Genomic DNA, 19,856 nt, shown 5'->3' on the forward strand with positions numbered 1-19,856 from the left:
AGGAAGTGAAGCTGATTGTGATTTTCTCTTCAAATAACAAAACACCACAGTGAAATGTAACAACAGCCTGCAATCTACTCTACTTGCCCACCTGCTTGCCATGCAATCATGTAAATACTACATTAAAATACCCAAAATACAATTACAGTTAGCTTCTAGATACTGAATCTCTTCCACCAATAGCTAAACATTAGAGCAGTAGGTAACTGGTTTACAGTCGTTTATCCTGGGCCCCCATACTGCCTACGTCCCAAGTAACATCTCTTTTCTGCAAGATGGCTGTCAAGAATACCAAGCTCAGAAATACCAAATGTAGTTAAAAGCTTTCTTCAAATACACTTCACAGCACTGTATCTCACAATGAAAGTTTTCTGACTAATCCAGAGAGCAAAATGAGAGACTTTCTTTGCTCGCAAATCCTTGATTTCTAACCAGTCAAATCAGCATTTCTTCAGTACTCTTAGACATTCTGTTTTCAGTGTAAGCTGGTGAATTCTCTCTCACAATACTTGAAAACTCAAATTGTCCTCCAGGTAATTTTGGCTCCTGCTGGAATATTTGCTTTATTATAGCAAGGGTACTAACTACAGTTATTGAATGTATGAACAAGAAAAAAAATGCTGTTAACAGTCACTACAGTAAACAGAATTAGTATAAAGTATTATGATCAGGGTTTATCCAAAAGACACAAAGGAACATTATCAACTCATGGTACATACAGCAGAAATGCTCAATTTCACCCATTATTCCAGAAACACCACTGGTTTATTTCATAAATTATTCAAAACAAAGTAAGTGAAATTAATTTCACAGAAGTGCTGAACTTTTAATGTTAGTATCAATGAAAACTTTGGAAGTTATTTGAAATACATTTGTGAAATTTTGTTGAAAAATGAAGTAATGACCGTTAGCACAAACCAAGTTTCACATCTACATATACTCCATTATAATATTAGCAGAAAGACTATGAAAATAAAGCTCTCCCTACAAGTGGAGAAAGGAGGACTAATTGTAAGAGTTTTAACAAGGTACATGCAGAATAAGTGTAGTATTTAACAGTAAATGCCAATGAATAGAATTTACCCACTTCTAATTTGTGTCATATAAAACTCCCCTATATCTCACTGCCCTCTCTGGAATACTGAACAGGTGACGTATCTCATTTGTTTACCACCAGAGCATTGCTATTTTAGGTTTCATCAAACACTAGAATGTGAAGAAGCAGGGCACGTTTCAGTTCATGGATTTATTTATTTTTTTAGCACAGTTCACTTAAATGAGTGTTGGGAGTTTTGTTTAACACATAGCCTGTAGGAACCTAGCATACTGGCAATGTCTTTTCTCCCTCCTGCTTTCTTCCTGTTGCACATTATCATATTGTCTTTCAGTCTTTTAACGAGAAGGCATCTGCTATAAAAAGTTTTCTGGCACCCCGTAGAGTATACAGACATTTTAATGCGAAAAACCCAACTCATTCATGACCATGGTGAAATGGTTTTGAGCTTTATGTTTGCAACAAGTCCAGGACAACTCCAATGGTATGGCCATCGCCTGGCCAGGCATGGACCTACAACGATCATCCAGTCCAACTGCCTGATCAGTTCAGGGCTGAACAAAAGTTAAAGCATGTTAAGGGTATTGTCCAAATGCCTCTTAAACACTGACAGGCTTGGGACATCAACCACCTCTTTAGGAAGCCTGTTCCAGTGCTTGACCACCCTCTCAGTAAAGAAATGCTTCCTAATGTCCAGTCTAAGCTTCCCCCAGTACAGCTTTAAACCATTCCCACGCGTCCCAGCACTGGATACCAGGGAGCACCTCCCTTTCCACTTCCCCTCCTCAGGAAGCTGTAGAGAGCAATGAGGTTGCCCCTCAGCTTCCTTTGCTCCAAACTAGACAAACCCAAAGTCCTTAGCCATTCCTCATAAGACATTCCTTCCAGCCCCTTCACCAGCTTAGCTGCCCTCCTCTGGACACATTCAAGGACTGTCACATCCTTCTTAAATTGTGGGGCCCAAAACTGCACACAGTATTCAAGGTGAGGCCGCACCAACACTGAATATGGCAGAATGTCAAGTCAAGTCATCATCTGCTCAGATTACCTTGTTATAGTATGTTCTGCTTCATACAGGGGGGAAAAAAATGAAAGAAAAAAAGGTGGGGGGAAAAAAAAGAGAAAGGAAAGCCTGTTAAAATTTCTACTGACAATAACAAATTTCAGAAGGACCAGATTTTGTCTTTCCTTTTACTATGCATTACTGCTTCTTACTCTTCCACTCAAGGGGGAGACACAACCCCTAACTATGCATTGTCCAAAAAAGCTGCAGATGAAAATAAAGGAATGTTTTCTATATGGCCCATCTCCCAGTGCAACAGTACATTTAGACTGGACAATATTTGACTTGATTATTAAAGCTGTTTACTAACTATTAGCCTATGGCCAATTAATTTATTAATTTAAAATATAATAAAACATTACCATTGGAAAATAATTTAATTATCGTTACTATTAGATTCAAGTTGCTATTTTTCATGTAAAGGAATAATTGAAATGAAAATTAGTAGTTTGAGCAATCTTGAGGAAAATCAAAGAGATGGAGTTAACTTTCTATTTTACAGCTCCATATTTTAAAACTAAGCACTGAAAAAATCAAAGTGAGTACATTATTAGGTCTCAGGGTAAATTCTCAATGAACACATACATGTGCAGACGTATCATTCTTCAGAAAAGGCCATGTTACATGTAGTTCATTATTGCATCTCTCCATTATACAGACTAAATATTTTAACTCTTTTATGACTGAAGTACAATGGACTTGAAAAATCAGCTACTACAATGTACACACAAGTATAATCAATGACAGTAATTTACAGTGACATATTATTTACCACTAGGGCCAGAGCGATAGATTTTTTTGCAATTAAAAAAAAATGAAGGATAAGTGTATAGTGATTTTTTTTTTCCTGTGTTGATGTTTTGTGGTAGCTGTAATTTATAGTACTGTATTTTAATACAACATGCACATAACCATTTATTTTCTAGTTCTACATATTATACTCTTATGATTCTTTGTAGTAATTTGTTGTGATTACTGCATATTGAAAATTATTTTCTATAGCCCAGTAAATACAAATAAAAGAAATTAAGATTTAGGTTTCTCACAGAGCTCAGACAAAATTGAACTTTAATTACAAATGTCACCTAAAAGTAAAAATATGCACAACCAGCATAACAAACAGGAACTTATTATTTCCATTAAGTACTTGGGTTTACTTTATCTGGCCATTTACTACTGCATATCAAAGTTTCATTAAGACCAAACAACATACTTCGCAGCAAGTTTATAGTTTTCTGAATCTTTCCTCAAACGCATATTCTCAGCCTCAAGCTGCTGGTTGCGGGTATACACAGTTGGAACCAATCCACTATCTTCGGCTGTGAACACACCTCTCTGTATGAGTTCATACCTAGTAGAAAATAAACGGAGAGATATTTTATTCCGTTTCCTTTTTCTCACTTCACTTATGGCTCCCTTCTCATGCTAGCATTTACCTAAACTAGAATCACACAGATACTTATCTCAAGGCATTTACCTTTTATGATCATTAACAATTAGCAACAGTACTATCCCACCACACTGTTTAGTTTACTGCTTTTCATTCTGAAATGTATTCTTGTTCCTAACAGTCAAGAGACATGTCTTGTATAACACAGTACTTCAATTTAAACAATTGTTCTTTTCCTTCCTTTCTTCCAAATAGCTTAAATAAAAGACAGAAAAAATATTCTTGTTCAAGTAACATTTGTATATACTCACAGACCTTTTTAACTCATATGCTCAAATATATGCAAGATATTTGTTTTTTCTGAGGACTCAAGATGACAAAGCTGTGGATAACCTGGATGAATGACTGTATGAGCTATCTTCAACATGGAATACAGAGCTCACCTAAGGAAATTTCTTCATTACTTCCCATTTACTTATGCTGCCCTCTCCTTATTTAATTGTATTTACTAGTATTTACCTATTTTACCAGCCCCCGAGAAAACATGATTCCATGATGTAGAAGCCTGAAGGCTGCTTTAATTAAGTAAGCATACAGACTAACTTGCATTTTGAGAAGTAAAAGGGAATCTGGAGCAGCATGTAATGCTGTGTAGCAACCTAGGAATCTCAATAGCCCCTGGCAATAAAGTCTACTCAGTCAGTCTCGTATCTTTTAGGACTACCCATCTTTTGGTAGGATGTCCATGGAAGCTAAGAATACTCTAACAGGCAGTAAAAAGGACATAGGCATTGACACTACTCCTTTTAGGCTTAATTTAAAGGTATTTAAATACAGAGCAACTTAAAGTACCTAAGCATCTTCTATACAAAAAAGAGAGCGGTGATATTAGAAAGGATTCAGAAAAGCGTAAGATGCTTCTGTGCAAGCAGACATTGCAGAGGTGATTCCAGAATCCAGTACATGCATGTACAAAACATCTATTTCTTCATTTACTTCTGTCCCGGAAGACAGAAGAGCAAGACCTTCAGTTGGTATGAACTTTTATAGACCCACTGAAGACAAAGACATCATGCACTATTGTAGCCGCGATATCAGTTCAGCATAGGTTCAATGGAGCTATAAATAATTTACATCAGATAAAGACTACAGGCCCACAATCATCTTCCCTGCTGATCTTGACTGCAGCTGGAAGATGTTCTGGGTGGGAACTCACCAGAAGGAATAATAGGAACATTATTTGCCTTTTCAAGGGAAAAATATATTGAATCTGTGCATTTTTTTTCCAATAAGGAAGTATGGAAAGAACAGCAGTAATTAGAGATAAAAATTATACTAAATGCTATCTCCTGCACTTGGACAGAAGCAGCAGATTTGAAACTTGAAGACAATAAGCACAGCATCCCTAGACCAATAAAACATGTTGCTGAAACAAAAAGTGTTTGTAGAATAAGGGATTCTTAGTTGACAAGCAACTCTTACTTAACATCCTCCAAAAATTTTCTAACATTCCCCTTAATTTTATGTCCAAATGTTTTATGTTCCTATGGCCAGCTCCTTACCTGCATTCTGTGGATACTTCTAGGAATGCTCATCCCTATGAATTAAGCTGACACATTCACCACCAGCAGATTAAAGGTTTTTGAAAAGTTAAACTGAACATGTCCAAAGCAAAATTCATTCTGTCATCACTTTGTTTTCTTAAGCAAATTACAGTGGCAACAGGCTTTAATACTAAGAAAGAAGCTTAGTCTTCCCCCCTCAAATAAACATTGACTGATGAGCAGGTACAATTCCTACTGGAAATACTGAAAATAAGGGCACTTCTCACTGCAAATGATCACAATTCTACATACTCCTTTATCTGCCAGAAAAATTTCTCCACTGAATGCCTTAACTGCACCTCATGAAAACCATCAAATTTCTGCACAAAGACACATCAGACATGGATAACTGATGAACTTAGCCTCCAGCAGAGCTAAGAACTCTGAAAGACAATTTTAATGAAATACAATTAATACCAATAAATTCATTATGCCATTGTCTAAGAACACTACTAAAATTGAAGGCTTTTGTGCATGTAGTAGAAATGGAATAGAATACCACACAACAAAATTGCATTGTGAAGTCTCATTATCTTTCATCAACCTAGTCTTGTAAAACTTTTAGAACTCTTACATACCTAGTCGACTGCCAAATAGCTATTGTTCTCACTTCTTTCTATTATAGAAGGGAACTGTGATGCAAATTAAATTAATTAGTTCCATACACACACAAGCATTTTGCTAAGCTTTTCAGAACAACTGAGTTGTTATTCTTAAATCGCTATTTAAAATTAACCAAGAATGTGGAAACCTAAGGAACAGATGTCAACTATGATTTTATGATCAAAACCCAGTACAGACTGACTAAAAATTATACATTACTACTATATAGGTTACATTAAATTCAAGTTTCTGAGAGTTCTAGAGGAATTAGGTTGCAGAGAGGCCCTACAATAAACTAACTGATATGTAGCTCAGGATAATCCTTTACCAAGGGATAACTCATGTAGAGATGCATTCAGGGATTAAAATTTCAAATTTTAGCTTTTACAAGAACTTCTTACTGAAAATTATCATTCCAACTGATAACCTGTTAAACAGTTTCAACAGAAGGCTAAGAAAGAAATGAGCAGAGAAAAATAAAGCACCTTTTTGCCCTAGTGTACTCCTCCAATCTATTATGGCATATAAGTAGAAAATTTATATTATCATGTTATGCTTGTTATGTAGGCAAGAAAGTAAGTATGTCCATGTAGCTTTTTGCAAGTCAAACTTGAGGCTACTTCACTTATGTTCTGAGCCAGTCTAATGCAAAAACTGAATCTATTTTAGTGTGATGCTGTCCTGGAACTGATAACCCTCATTCCTCTCAGGATTTATGAACTCAGAGCACAATGTACATTAATGTGACCATACGATTTCCAGGCCAAAGAGGACACAGAGTAGAGGAAACTTAGGTCTGCCTGAAATAAGCAGATTGTTTCCACTGTCTTCAGGGAGTTGTGACATGGAGGATCACAACCTATATCCATTTTCTTCATTCTGCAAAAAGGATTTTTTTTGTAATGAGTCTACCTTTATGCTCAGAGAAGACATAGTAGCTTTGTTGCATGTGCTCTGTTATGCACAACCCAGGCAATCTTTGCAAGGCATACACAAGACAGACATGGCTTTTAACCTTGCTTGGTCATGTAAGTTTATTCATAATTTTAACCACATCAAACAGAAAAGAATTTTCAAATCATGTTTCCGTAATTAGTCTGGAGCTCTCCTTTTACTCACAAGCTGAAACACTGCCAGGTCTCCAGGAACACTTAGTCAGAGATTACCAGTCCAATGGGTATACTAACTAATCACAGTGATAGCTCCGTGCATATGTGTGAACAGCAAATGATTCATCTGCTCATCCGACTGGCAACATGCTGCCAGCAGCAGCGAGCTCTTTGGGATTACGAGGTATAGACTGTCAGACGCGTGAATTTACAGTTGATCAGCCCTTGCACTTCATACTCCAAAGCTGTCAATCCAATATTTTTAATAAGCAACAAAAGCACTACAAAATCTTGTGTATCAAAGGAATAGAAAAGTTAATGGTAAATTAGATATTCTAAAAATAATTTAAGTCTAATTTTAAGTTCCTTGAAGTATAAGTGGAAGAAAAAAGTGTATGTGCAAAATTCTACATAAGTAAAAAAAAAAAAATCACTACAAGCGTGATAAAATTATTCATTACATCATAGAAAAAGAGTGGGTTTGGCTTAAAATAAAACATAATCATGACATTTTATACAGCTGGATAGAACAGAATGTTTTCTCAAACTCTGAAATAAACACAGATAATTTGGTCCAATCTAAGTGACCTTTAGATCTCAGACAGACAATTATTTCAAAGCAAGCTTTTTGATAAATTTTCTCAAAGTTAATTAATTTCTCATTTTAAATTCCATTAGTACTTGATCACCACAGCATGAGAGTGAGAGTGTCATCCCAATACATAATGACAAACCTGAGCACACTAATCTGCTCTCACTTTCATTAATATTGTAAATTATCTATTTCAAACCAGCATGAAACATTTTGAAACAAGTTATTAATGCAGAAAAAGTCTGAAAACAGTAAGCTTAGATCCTGAAGCTAGGCTCATTTGTAATGCTACTGAAATTAAAAATATTACTTACAGAGAAAAAAGTATGTATAGCTAAGGATTTACAAGACAGGGCCTCCTAAGACCTGCTCTTGCCCTGTTAAAAAGCAATTTGAATTTTGCCATTGATATAAATTCAGATTAAGCACTTCAGAGAAAGCTGTAGTTTCATAAAAAGGTCGCTATTTATATCTGTCTGGTATTAATTATCTTCTTCCATTAAAACTGTTAAACTTCTTCAAACTTAACGCTATTCATATCAGTTCTTTTGTTGAAAAAGAATACAGAACTATAGTGCTTATTCTCTAAGGAATCATTTAAGTCACATTGTTATGCTGTCAAAAAACAGATCATTATTAATTCCAAAGGCAACACCTGATTGGTGAGCTCTACACTAATAAGATCACAACCTTGCAAACAATAGCAATGATTTCCTCATTAGAGAATATTTCTAAGAAAATTTAAAAGCTTCAAGGCTTTTGTAGGAAAAAATAGGATGTTTCTAACTCTTCAAATTTACTAATTTTCAAATTAAACAATTCCAAGAGACCTTATGAACGAAGCACTGAACCTCTGATGTTTAAAGACTGACTACAAGATAACGCAAGGAGTTGTTTCCACTTCTCAGAATCTTTCCAACATAACTTGTGATTCAAAGGAAGCTCGTAACTGAAAGTATTTCAATAGAACTTTATGACAAGCACAATCTTTTCCTCCAAAATAATTCAGCTCTCCTCTCAAGCTTTGCAGCACTCCTAGCACATCATTCTTAATCAGTATTAAAAATGTATACACCCTGTGGGATTCCATATGTGAAGAGAGTGGTGGAGGAAGTGGAATATTTAGACAAAACTGCATTTTTAAACTTCTGCGAGAAGTATGGACAAAATCTCTGCAATCTATAAAAGCTGGGGAAAAGAAGATAGCAACAGCTCAAGAGTTTACTCTTCTGATTACTACATGAATTCAATTTTAAAAAGAATAAAACCAACGAACCATATTATTTTGACTGATGTACCAAAAATTACCAAGCATCAAAAATTGTGATTATTCTACTTCAAAATACGAGGTACCTATGATGAATGTCCAAAAATACGCAAACAAGTAAGGTGACAATACTATACCATACTACAAAACATTCAGTTTTTAAGCAGGCACCTAGGTTCTGGAAAGCAAGAAAACAATAAAGCCACATGATTTCTCAGCACTGCTGAAATGAAATGCTGGTCATTTTGCATTTGACTCATTTGATCCAATAACGACTTCTGCACTGCAGCTGGTTTCTAGTTTTCATTGTTAGTCAGTGGAGAGAAGAATATACTTGAAAAAATTATAACTGAATTCATTTCATCTTAAGGGAGATGGCTTAAACAACTCAGATGAGTTGCATCCTGAAAATGATTTCTCTTCACTGGTCACAGAAGAGGCCTCAGGTGACCACTTCAGGCTTGTAAATGTCTAGAGTTAAGTGAAATGCATACAGTCCTTCGAAGGTACCTGTTTCGGAGATCCCCAGAGTCAGCTTTCTTGAAAGTCTGTCCTTAAAACAATGGTTTGCATCCTCATTCTCAACATGAATATATTTATTTGGTAAGACACTAGGTATTTAAGAATGGCTTGTACTCAGAAGACTTTTCTGGAAATATATCCTGAAATACTGGAAATACTTGAATCCTGAGCATCTACTTCCTAATTCTCGAAGTAACACGGTCACTTAAAATATTTTACCATTCAGTTTGGAAGCAGTCAAGGGTTCTGGACATTCCCAGTCTGACCAGGAAATTGCAGAAGAAGTCATCCATCGCTTCAGGTATTTCAGACACGGATTTCTTAGAAGTCAGAACTGATTGCAAAGCCTGAAATTAAAATTTTATAATTGTTATTAAACCTACAAGAGAGATGTAATTATCATACCTTCTATTTCTGAGGTCATCTAAAGTCACAGACCTACCGGAGTACAACTGAATTGTTTCCCTTGTCTTTATTGATCAGATTTGTAATCACTGATCCTTCTAATGTCAAGGTCTGTGAAAGGTTATAGAGAAATAACTCAAAATCATCTGATTTACGTATTCTGAACCTGACATAATCTGATATGGACTTGAAACTATTTAAACTGATGGATGATCTTCTGTCACTCACCAGAGAGAAAATGTTAGTTCTCATACTCCTGCACCCTTCAGAAACCTTCAAATCTACTGATGAGAAAAATCAGTACTTCATCTAATGAAAAATGCAAAAATCCAAGGTGATAGTAAAATAGCTTATATTCTTCTTGTAATGATGCATGCAATGGAGACACTGAAAGAACTGCATCTCCATCATTAGATCTCTTAGAAAGTCTCAAAGATCAGTTCTCCCTTTCCTTCTCAACATCCATATGCAGACACTGAATGAAGCTGCCAGACAACATCGCTACAAGTGTTAGCAGAATACAGATGGTGCACTGAGGCTTCATATGCAACTCCTCCAGTGCCATCAAGATAGACAGTTATTCAGATAGGATCAGCTCATGGGTCAAGCACAGTTGCCAAAAGCAGAATCAAAACAAAACAGAGCAATCCTACTACAGAGAGAAAGAAAAAAATGCCCTTCACAGCTTTCTGTTGCAATGCACATTTCTTACCTTCACCCAACCCCATTCAGCCCACTCAGTGCATAGCTTGATATTAAGCTCTCCTAGAGAGATTTCAAGATGCACAGAGATATGAAAAAAGTAAAATATGACCCAGTCTGAGACTACCCTCCCCCCCCCCAAAATGCACTTAAAGATAACCAGATGAAGGGGCTGCCACAACTTGGCAGCCAAAGAGATGGTCTTAATTCATTCAGACTTCAAATGGATTACAGCGACTTGACATACCTAAATGTGAAGTTCTCAGCATTTGGGAACTCCACATGGGCACAATGCTACAACGGACCTGCTCAACAACACAGGCTACTATGACAAGATACTGCACGTGCCTGTCCTCCTGGTGAGAGGAGGACAGAACAAACTTGGGCTTGACAACTATCACTTAGCACACTTTTGAAAGAAACTCAGATTTTATGATGTGAGCTACATATTATTAGAAAAAAATACCGCTGTAGAGAAGAGCAGCAGAAACAGCTTCCATACATGCCTACCTTCTTTTCTTCATTTCAATACTAGCAAAACTGAAAAAAATTCCAGTGAAATACTCATCAAGACATACTAAAGGCTGTGACTGCAAATTATTTCCTCCATCCATTTAAAAAGAATCTTTAAGGCCAGGGATTTTTGATAACTCCATCCATTTATGGCTTATTCACGTCCTTAGTGGGAGCTCTATCAACATGACTGCATAAATTACCTGGAGATAAAGGCATTTCTCTTGATAAAAAACACACAGCATTCCCTACACTGGAAAAATCTCATAGCCATTTTGTGTAATACAGAAAATGTTGTGTTTAATCCAGGCAACCTAGCTAATATAAACAGAAAGAATTGTACATGTACGATCAAGGCCATGTAACACTGTATTATGAATAATACAATATGCCAAGTGCAATGTAATGTTTAGCATATTTTCATTACTAGAGATACAGTACATCAGACAGGTCTATTTTCTAATTGTGGTAATACAAGAACCAAAGAGAGTACATCTGCAGACATGCAGCTGCATCCCTTTTCTTGCTTCTTTTCTTTCTTTATTCTAAGTGAGGCAAATACCTAATATCGTTGCTTGTAGTTTCCCAAACACATCTATAAACCCAGTCTTTGGAAGAAATGACACAGCTTGATTCCCTTAATAAATGGAAATATGATAGAAATTAATTTCATCCGTGCAGAAGAGAATTTATTAGCTCGATACTAGCACTGAGAATCATTTCAGGAACTGAAGCTTGAGGAGGGAACAATATACGGAAAAATGAATGCAGTATAGCAGGCACAGTATTGGAACAGGACCTCAGGAAACCAGAACTAAATTCCTAGCTCTTCTGCAGACTTTGAGAGTGACATTAGGTTAACCACCTTAACTTAATCTTAACTTTGGATGACTACCCATAGAATGGCATAACAGTAAGTTTTTGTATATATTTACCTACTTAGAAATGAGGAAAATACAATCTATTAATGTGGTGCAAACAGACACCCTATGGTAGCTATACAGACAAAAATACCTTATTAAAGGATTCTGACCATTAAGTCAAAATAAACAAACTAAATATTTGCTTTGTTAAATATCTGTTAAATATTTCTTGGTTAATTTTTTTTAATTAAAATCTTCAAAACATTTTGAGTGTAAGGATTGCAAATATGGCCAGTAAAATAAATGAATTGCTAAGAGTTTAACCTTAAAGACTTCCACAATACTCTCAAGAATTTCTGTCCAATGAAGAAAGATGAACACCAGATAAATTAATAATTTCTCTAGAAAACAAAATAAGATGTTCTTGCAAAACTTATTAAACTAAAAAAGAATATTAAAAGGGAATTCAAGGATTTTTAACACATTCAAACGAATTATCAATCAAACCTACATAAAATATAAGGTTAATGAAAGACAATGTAACTTCAGATTATCATTTGGGATCTTAAGAAAATAAAGATCCTGGCATGAAAATGTAATAGTTGTAACTACTGAAGAGTATTTCAGCCAGCTTTCTCATGTGGTTTTCCACAAGTTCTGTATCCTTTTCCTACGGTCCCTATCAGCTTAAGATTTTCTTTCATATGCAAAGTACTCTATTGCTTGTGTTTAAAAATAATTAATATTACTTTACAATGTCTCAAAACAAGGACAACAAAAAAAAAAATCACGAGTTGCAACTGAAAAGGACAAATGATGACTAGAACAGGAACAGCAGGCAGGATCACTGCTATCCAAGGCATGTGTTGACCAGCACAGCTGTATTTTGAATCAGCTGCCATTTCACCTCCAGACTAGGGGGAAATGATACTTAGATTAGAGCTCCATCACCCTCATTTCCCTCTTGGGATCCAAACAAAAACGTGAACTGTAACTGGCAAGGGAGCCTCACCAAACTCCTTGAAGACCAGAGGTTTCATGGTACCTATGCAGAGATCCAGAAGGAACGAAAACATGTCTCAATATCCCCTGTAGAAACATAGTTTTAATTCCTACACACCATTTTATTTAAACAAAAAAAAAAAGTGAATAGCGCCATCTCTCATTAGCTTATGTTTGCTCTTCTTCATTTAGTAATTAGTGCTAATTATTTTGGAAGGAAGTTTGAAAATAAGTATTTTTCTTAGATTTTCCCGGTTATACTTGACGTTTTTACAGAGCGTAAAAGAAACTGTAGTTACTATAAATATCCATAGTTTCTAAATTGAGTTTCTGCATTTGGCAAACCGCTTAAATATTTTTGGATGCTAACTTGATCTGTGCCTTCTCTTTATAATTTCTTTCCTTAACCAAAAGATTTGCATCTAATATTGAAATGCAATCTTTAATACGGAATTAGGTATACAAGTTACTATGAACAGCAAATATACATAATCACGTAAAAATGTTTATCACAGAGTAGCTATTCCAGGATATGGTTATTACCTAATCTAACCTATTTTAGCCAAGATTAGAAGCTAATGATTGAAAAAGTGTACCAATTATTTATCATGTGAAGACAGCCTTCTGCTGTGCTTCTTCGCTCAAGAGTTTGGATATTAATTCAATATTAATTCACAGGAAACAGTGCTTCTAACTTGGGTCAGCAAAAGCATCCACTGCAGCACTTGGAATGGGGTTATTACCTAATCTAACCTATTTTAGCCAAGATTAGAAGCTAATGATTGAAAAAGTGTACCAATTATTTATCATGTGAAGACAGCCTTCTGCTGTGCTTCTTCGCTCAAGAGTTTGGATATTAATTCAATATTAATTCACAGGAAACAGTGCTTCTAACTTGGGTCAGCAAAAGCATCCACTGCAGCACTTGGATTTTTCCAGTGAATTAGCATCAAACAATCTAGTCACTGAGCCTCACAAAATATACAGTAAATCGTTATGAAAGCTGCCAAGGAACTAGCAAGTGTATTAAAACATTTTTCTATTCATGTCTTTCTGTCTAAAGGCTGGAAATGTTATTTCAGTTTCAAAATTATGGAAAAAATGAAACCTCCAAATAATGAGTCAAGAAGCAAGAAGACGGACATTTATTAGCATAAGCACAAAATCAAAGAGAATTTGAGTTTAAGCACACACGTTCTTCTTTTGTTTTAAGGAAAGGTAACACTTTCTTCAGTTGATTAAGTGGGATAGATATTAGCATATTGTTTCCTACCACGCAAAGTTCAATAAATCAATGAAGAGGTAAAAGATTTTTTAAATATAGCACTGTCAAAAGATTAATAGATTAAAAATTTTCTTCCTTGTTTCACTTTCTATTTGAATGTCAACTCACACAGTAAAACAGACATAACTTCAGTTATCCCTAAAGAACACTAAGAATTCCCACTACTTGGTTAAGTAAGTCCAGTCTTTACTACTTAACTACTTGGTTAAGCATGTTCAGTCTTTAAAACTTCTGCCACCTTTCCCTTAATTTTCAGGCATATTCAGTTTCAAAACACATAAGACTCTGGTATTGTCAGTTTTCATTCAAAGTTTGATCTAAAATGCAAAACTGAACTGTTGATATGCATTAGTGCAGAAGAAAAAGCACATTTTTCCTCCATTTTGATGTTAAGAATCATTCAGATAATTTTACCTTTTCATTATTAATCATTTGCTTTTGCAAAATGAAGACTATGACAATAGCTTACTAATGAGGCTATAAGATAGCAGTGATATTAGAAACACAGCAGGGAAAAGCACTTTTCCATTAGATTGTTATAAGCAAGTAAATTCAGGTAAATCACATTTTGGAAAACGCAATATAACAATCCCATTGTGTAACTGAACTATTACATGACTGTTTTGAAAACAAACTGTAAATGTAAGAAGTTTAAAAAACTAATTGTGTGAAATGATTGATAATTTCATTAATATTTTGATTTAACGTAGCTTAACAGCCCATTCTTTATTTTCAATATATGAATAATCTTCTTTAGCAAGGTATTCGAGTACAAGCTTCTGTGGGTCTTAAGCATATGCAGTTTCTTTCTTGTGTCAGGGATCACGCTCTCATTCAATCTACTCAGATAAAGAAACAAACCCTAAAGTACTGATACATTGTAATAACAGTAATATATTTTAAATAATCTATCTATATATTTGTTACTTGTATTTGCAATATCAGGTTGTTTACAGAACATAAAATGAACAAAAGTTAAAGGAAGATGAAACCCAGGAAACATAAGTTGATTTTTCCACTGTGGCATACATTTACCCCTAGAAACTTCAAAGTAAGAAACAATCTTTTCCACACAAATATTTCATAATTAAAATAAGTTATGTGTAAATTTTAAGCCACTAATGCCAACTGAATTATGTTTAGGAAGTTCTTACTAAAATTTGGGCATCTTCAGCCTGCTCTTGAATAGTCTGCAAAGCCTTTGACAGATCCTCATCATCTTCCTGAAGACTAAATTCATCATCTGCTGAAACCTAAATGAAATGATTTAAAGTTAGGTATCAAAATATTTTATACATCTTTCTTTCAGAATACAGCCGTTTCCACTCCCAGTACAACTACTGAAAATAATCTCGTTCTTGTTAAAATAATATTTTGCCCTATTTAAATAGAATTTACATAACTGAAATATTCATTATAAATAAGCTGAAACTTCTAAATAGAAATACCTGTATCTTTATAAAAGATTTAACATTCCAATGTTAAACATTCAAATAAAAGTAAAACATAATAAATCAACCGACACTAAATCTTCTTTTGAAAAATAAAGATATGCCTAGCATCATCACACTTCATAAAAGAAGATTTGTGTCATTTCTCCTAGGATGTTTTTGTGACTGATGAAGTAAAACAAAAGAACGAAACATGAATGCTCTACCACATATATCTGAAGATTATCAAATTAGTAAATTACCTCTTCATACTGATAATCATCTTTAGAGTCATCTGTTATGGTAAATTCTGCAGATTTTGTTAAGTCTGAAACAGCTGATGCATGTGATGAGTTCCAAGTTAAAAAAATGTATCATAAACCAACCACCTATAAATCTGTTATCACCACCTTCACCCTTGTTCTTTTTGATACAAGACTTTACACTTCAAGGCTCCTTTCAGCCTTTAGGTGAACATGCCTAGCTCCAGTGAAAACTATGTGCACACAGAGACAGAATTTAGATTCAAAGTTTTTATAGCAGGTTTAAACACCATTACAATTTGCCTCATCAGATCTGTTAAAGTTAGAAGTCAAGCACTGTTCCGAGTTAAACAGTAGCTAAATTCTGCTCTCACACAATCATCCATTTTCATACGGGTCTTACTGCACTGAGATTTCCACACACTTCATGCTTCTAAGCATAAGAAGCTTCATGCTCTCAGAGACTGGCATTTTTTTATCAAATTCAGATGTAAGAGTTCAAACACGAACATCTGAGATCAAACACCGAATACTAGAGGACCATTTATGGAAGCTGATACAAGTGCCTTAATTACAACACAGCTACAATAAAAAGGAACTTTCAAAACGTAAAAAGTCATTTGGAAATTATCTACAGTTCCTCCAAATGCTCTAGAGGCAAACTTTTCATTAAAAATAACTACAAATGGTGTAAAATGAAACCCAAATAAACATTTTTTCATCCACTAGCCTCACAGCCCATGAAAGTATAACAAAAACGTTTTTAGCAAGAATGCTCTGTTGACAGTTTCCCTAGGAAATCAGTTAGCCTACAAGTGACCCGTGTAAATAAACCAGAAATTAACTTCTGAAGGAAAGAAAAGCTGGCAATTCAGTACTTCACACACATCAAATTTAAATGGTAACTTCTATATATAAAGAGAAAAAAGATACATGATTTTCCAGCTTTGCATCGTTTCCCAAATCTGAATTATTCTCCTAGAAAACAGGCCTTTTGCTACAGTTCTCACAGTACAATATGTATGTAAAAGTATCATCTGCATTCAAGACCCCAGCATCAACAAAACTATCAGTTAAATTGTAACCATCTAGAAGGCTAAAAACTGAAGATCATGTCCCAAAAAAGAATAACCACCATTTGTTTTACAGAGATGTGAGGTTTGAGATAGAAGTTGGAGAGATATCATTTTCTCTTCTAAACTTAAAAACCAAATAGGGAAGTAATTGAGTGAATAAATGTGTAATTTTCAGTAATCAAGTCAAAGTACATCTGCGTACCTCCAACTACCCAATTACCCTACATGCTTACTATAAAAACTGTATATGTAAATAGGAAACTGGCATGAACACTTCTTAAGAATCTCCTATATAGGCTTAGTACATGAAAGCAAATGCCTGTAATGTATGTGCCCCCAAATTTACTTCCTGAATTACTGCATGACAGACTGCCAATGTGGAACACAGGACTTGAATTCAAGTCACCACCTCTCTGCATCTCAAATTTCGCTCTCTGCAAAAGCATCATTTTCTAACCTGACTGATTCTGGAATGTTAATTCTAAAACCTGAACTACGCAGAAACTCATCTCCAAAAAATGTTTACTATGCTTTGTTTCATAAGGGGGAGGGGGGGGGGGGGGGGGGGAGGGGAGGGAAGGAAGGAACCCCCCAAATATTAGATTTAACAGGCCTTAGTCTGTTCTCTATTGCACCAGAAGAAATTTGGATTAACTCTTCTGACTTTAACAGGAGGGCAAAGAAGTTACGTGGTTCAATGAATGCACCTTTTCTCAGCATGGTACTCCAGGACCATATGTGGGTTCACCAAGGTAAGCAAAGAGAACACAGATGAAAATAGCTCACGTTGAGACATGACTTGCAAGAGCTGACCCAACAGAATTGAGGGAATGATCAGGGATGCAGGCATCAGGCTACCTTTCAATTGTCTGCCTGCTCCCCAGTACAACAGGAATGTTTTGGTCCTCACATCCATGTCTGACCACATCCTAATGAAACAGCTCCCAATTCCTGGACTTCGTTCTTTCAACTCACAGGGAGAAAAGTTCACCTGAACTGCTGATTACAGAAGAAAAGGGAACAGCAGCAAGGCACGAGTGCAAAGCAGGAGGGATAGGTTTCCTTTATTGTTTGAAAAAGCAAGAAGGCTGCTTGCAGCAGGCAAGTCAAGATAAAAGACAGTAATATTGACTGACTAGTTAGGGTAATGTTCTAAAAAAATCCTTTTTTAAATTAGATTAAGATATCCTAGCACTAGCAAGCTGACTACACATGCTCTTTTTAAAGAATGAGACTTTAAAAAGCATGGTCATCTTTGTATAGCGTGAACATTTTTTTGTATGAAGCAGGGGACAATTTCCGTATATATGTAGTAATTCTATGTACAAAATAAATATCTGCATACTTCTCTGGAACTCCAAAGCCTCTTCATTACTTTATAGCACAGTATTTATCAACTTAAAATTAATTTAAATGAAGTGCATTTAAATAAAATACTGTACCCAGCGATTTTTCATACCATGTTTAGTGATTTGATCAGAAACTTATTTTTTCTAAAGCTATCTTTTGTATGGGCTAAAAATGATCCTTCTCCCCATCTTGACTATTTCTTTCTACATTTGTCAAATCTTTCAATGCAGATAGAAGCATCACTGCAGTATAACCCTGAGGAGTAAAACACTTTCAAACACTGTTTTTTTCCTCCTGGATTTTCTACTGACCTGACCTTACTTGCGATCCATTATCGTCTAAACTAATGCATCACTGCAAACACTGTGCACAGACTAAAACATTACTTTAAAACTCCCAATTACTTTTTTCCTCTTTTTTTCCAAAAATCATAGCCAGGTATACAATAAAAGAGAGGAATTTGATTTTAAAATGATTGTATTTTTGCCACAAACACTGTGTCGATTATTTTAACACATGTGCTGATGCAGTGCTTTAAGTACACCACACTGAAAACAGCTGGGCAGTTTCAAGGAGGTAGAAACTGAGGCACAAGCTCACTAAGGCAAATATTCCACGTTTTTTATTGCTTTTATGTTGGCTTACATCTTAAGTCTAGCAAGGCAGGAAAAACTAAGGTACTGGTAGGGCCTAACACTTAAGCTCTGATTATTTAGCCTCTAAAACAAAGCTCGCAAGATCCTATTGATTTGGCAGCTCACAGCTACGAAACAGAGCTAATCTGACCTAGTGACAAAACTGGAATTTGGGTCGTCTGACCAAAAATTACACATTTAAAAGCCATAAAGTTCTAACACAATTTGCCACAACTCAATTGTGAAAAGAATTCAAACTGATTTTTTTTCCTCTAGAAGCCACAGCAAACAAAATTATGTCTAGGTTATTGTATCACAATCTTTGTATCTTAGTCATACACAATACTAAAGAAAAACACAACTATCTGGCCAGTTACTGTGTGTGGCAGGCACGGGGAAATTAAAGGAGCACCTTTTACAACAGCACATTGGGACTGAGTCTTAATGACATGGCTTGTCACTCCTCGGTAGATATTTTTGGGTCATTGACTGATCAACAACTAAAACGAGGCAAAGAAGAGACTTTCAGTTCAGAATTTTAACTCTTGCTTAGACTGCCCCATCAGCAGGGGAGGATAAAATTACCCCACTTTTCCTAAGGGTCCCTCCAGGGACTCTTTAACAGCCAAGAAAACAAACCCCGTTAAAGTGAGCAAGATCCTACCGTCTCTGCAGGAAAAAACACCCCCGCATATTAGCCCTTTTCAGCCTCCAGGGGCAGTAACTCGCAAAAAGCAGCAACAAGGTCTTGGGGGTTTTTGGCTTTTTTTCCCCCCCCTTATTCTATGAAATAAAACTTGGCAACCCGCGGGTCTCCTGCTGCGACGGTCCTGCCCCGGCTCCCAGCGAGCAGCCAGCGGCACAGGCAGGGCTGCACGCTGCCCTTGCCCTGCCCGACCGCCCCCAAGCCGCCGCCGAGGCAGGCACCGGGGTCCCCCCGCCTGGGGAGGACAAGTACACCCAGAGGAAGGCAGGAGCACTGAGGAGACGGGCCCGCCCGCGCCGCTCGCCCCCTGAGGCGGGGAACCGGCGGGACCCCGGGGCGCCCCACACCCCCCCAGCCGCCCGCTTCAGACGAGGAGGAGGAAAATACTCCGCAGGAGGAAGGATAAACTCCATGGCCGTTGC

The 19,856-nt window shown here is 36.1% G+C and overlaps 1 protein-coding gene across 1 annotated transcript in view; it reads right to left on the reverse strand.

The window, feature by feature from the left end:
• The window catches only part of SPAG16 (sperm associated antigen 16), a 435,834-nt gene that overhangs the window by 415,765 nt on the left and 213 nt on the right, over nt 1–19,856 (reverse strand). The window contains 4 exon segments of the mRNA XM_009285141.1: nt 3,331–3,468; nt 9,424–9,551; nt 15,129–15,227; nt 15,668–15,741. Of these exon segments, the coding sequence (XP_009283416.1) occupies nt 3,331–3,468; nt 9,424–9,551; nt 15,129–15,227; nt 15,668–15,741 (439 nt within the window).

This window comes from Aptenodytes forsteri, unplaced genomic scaffold (assembly GCF_000699145.1).
Source record: "Aptenodytes forsteri isolate BGI_AS27 unplaced genomic scaffold, ASM69914v1 Scaffold264, whole genome shotgun sequence".
NCBI lineage: Eukaryota > Metazoa > Chordata > Aves > Sphenisciformes > Spheniscidae > Aptenodytes > Aptenodytes forsteri.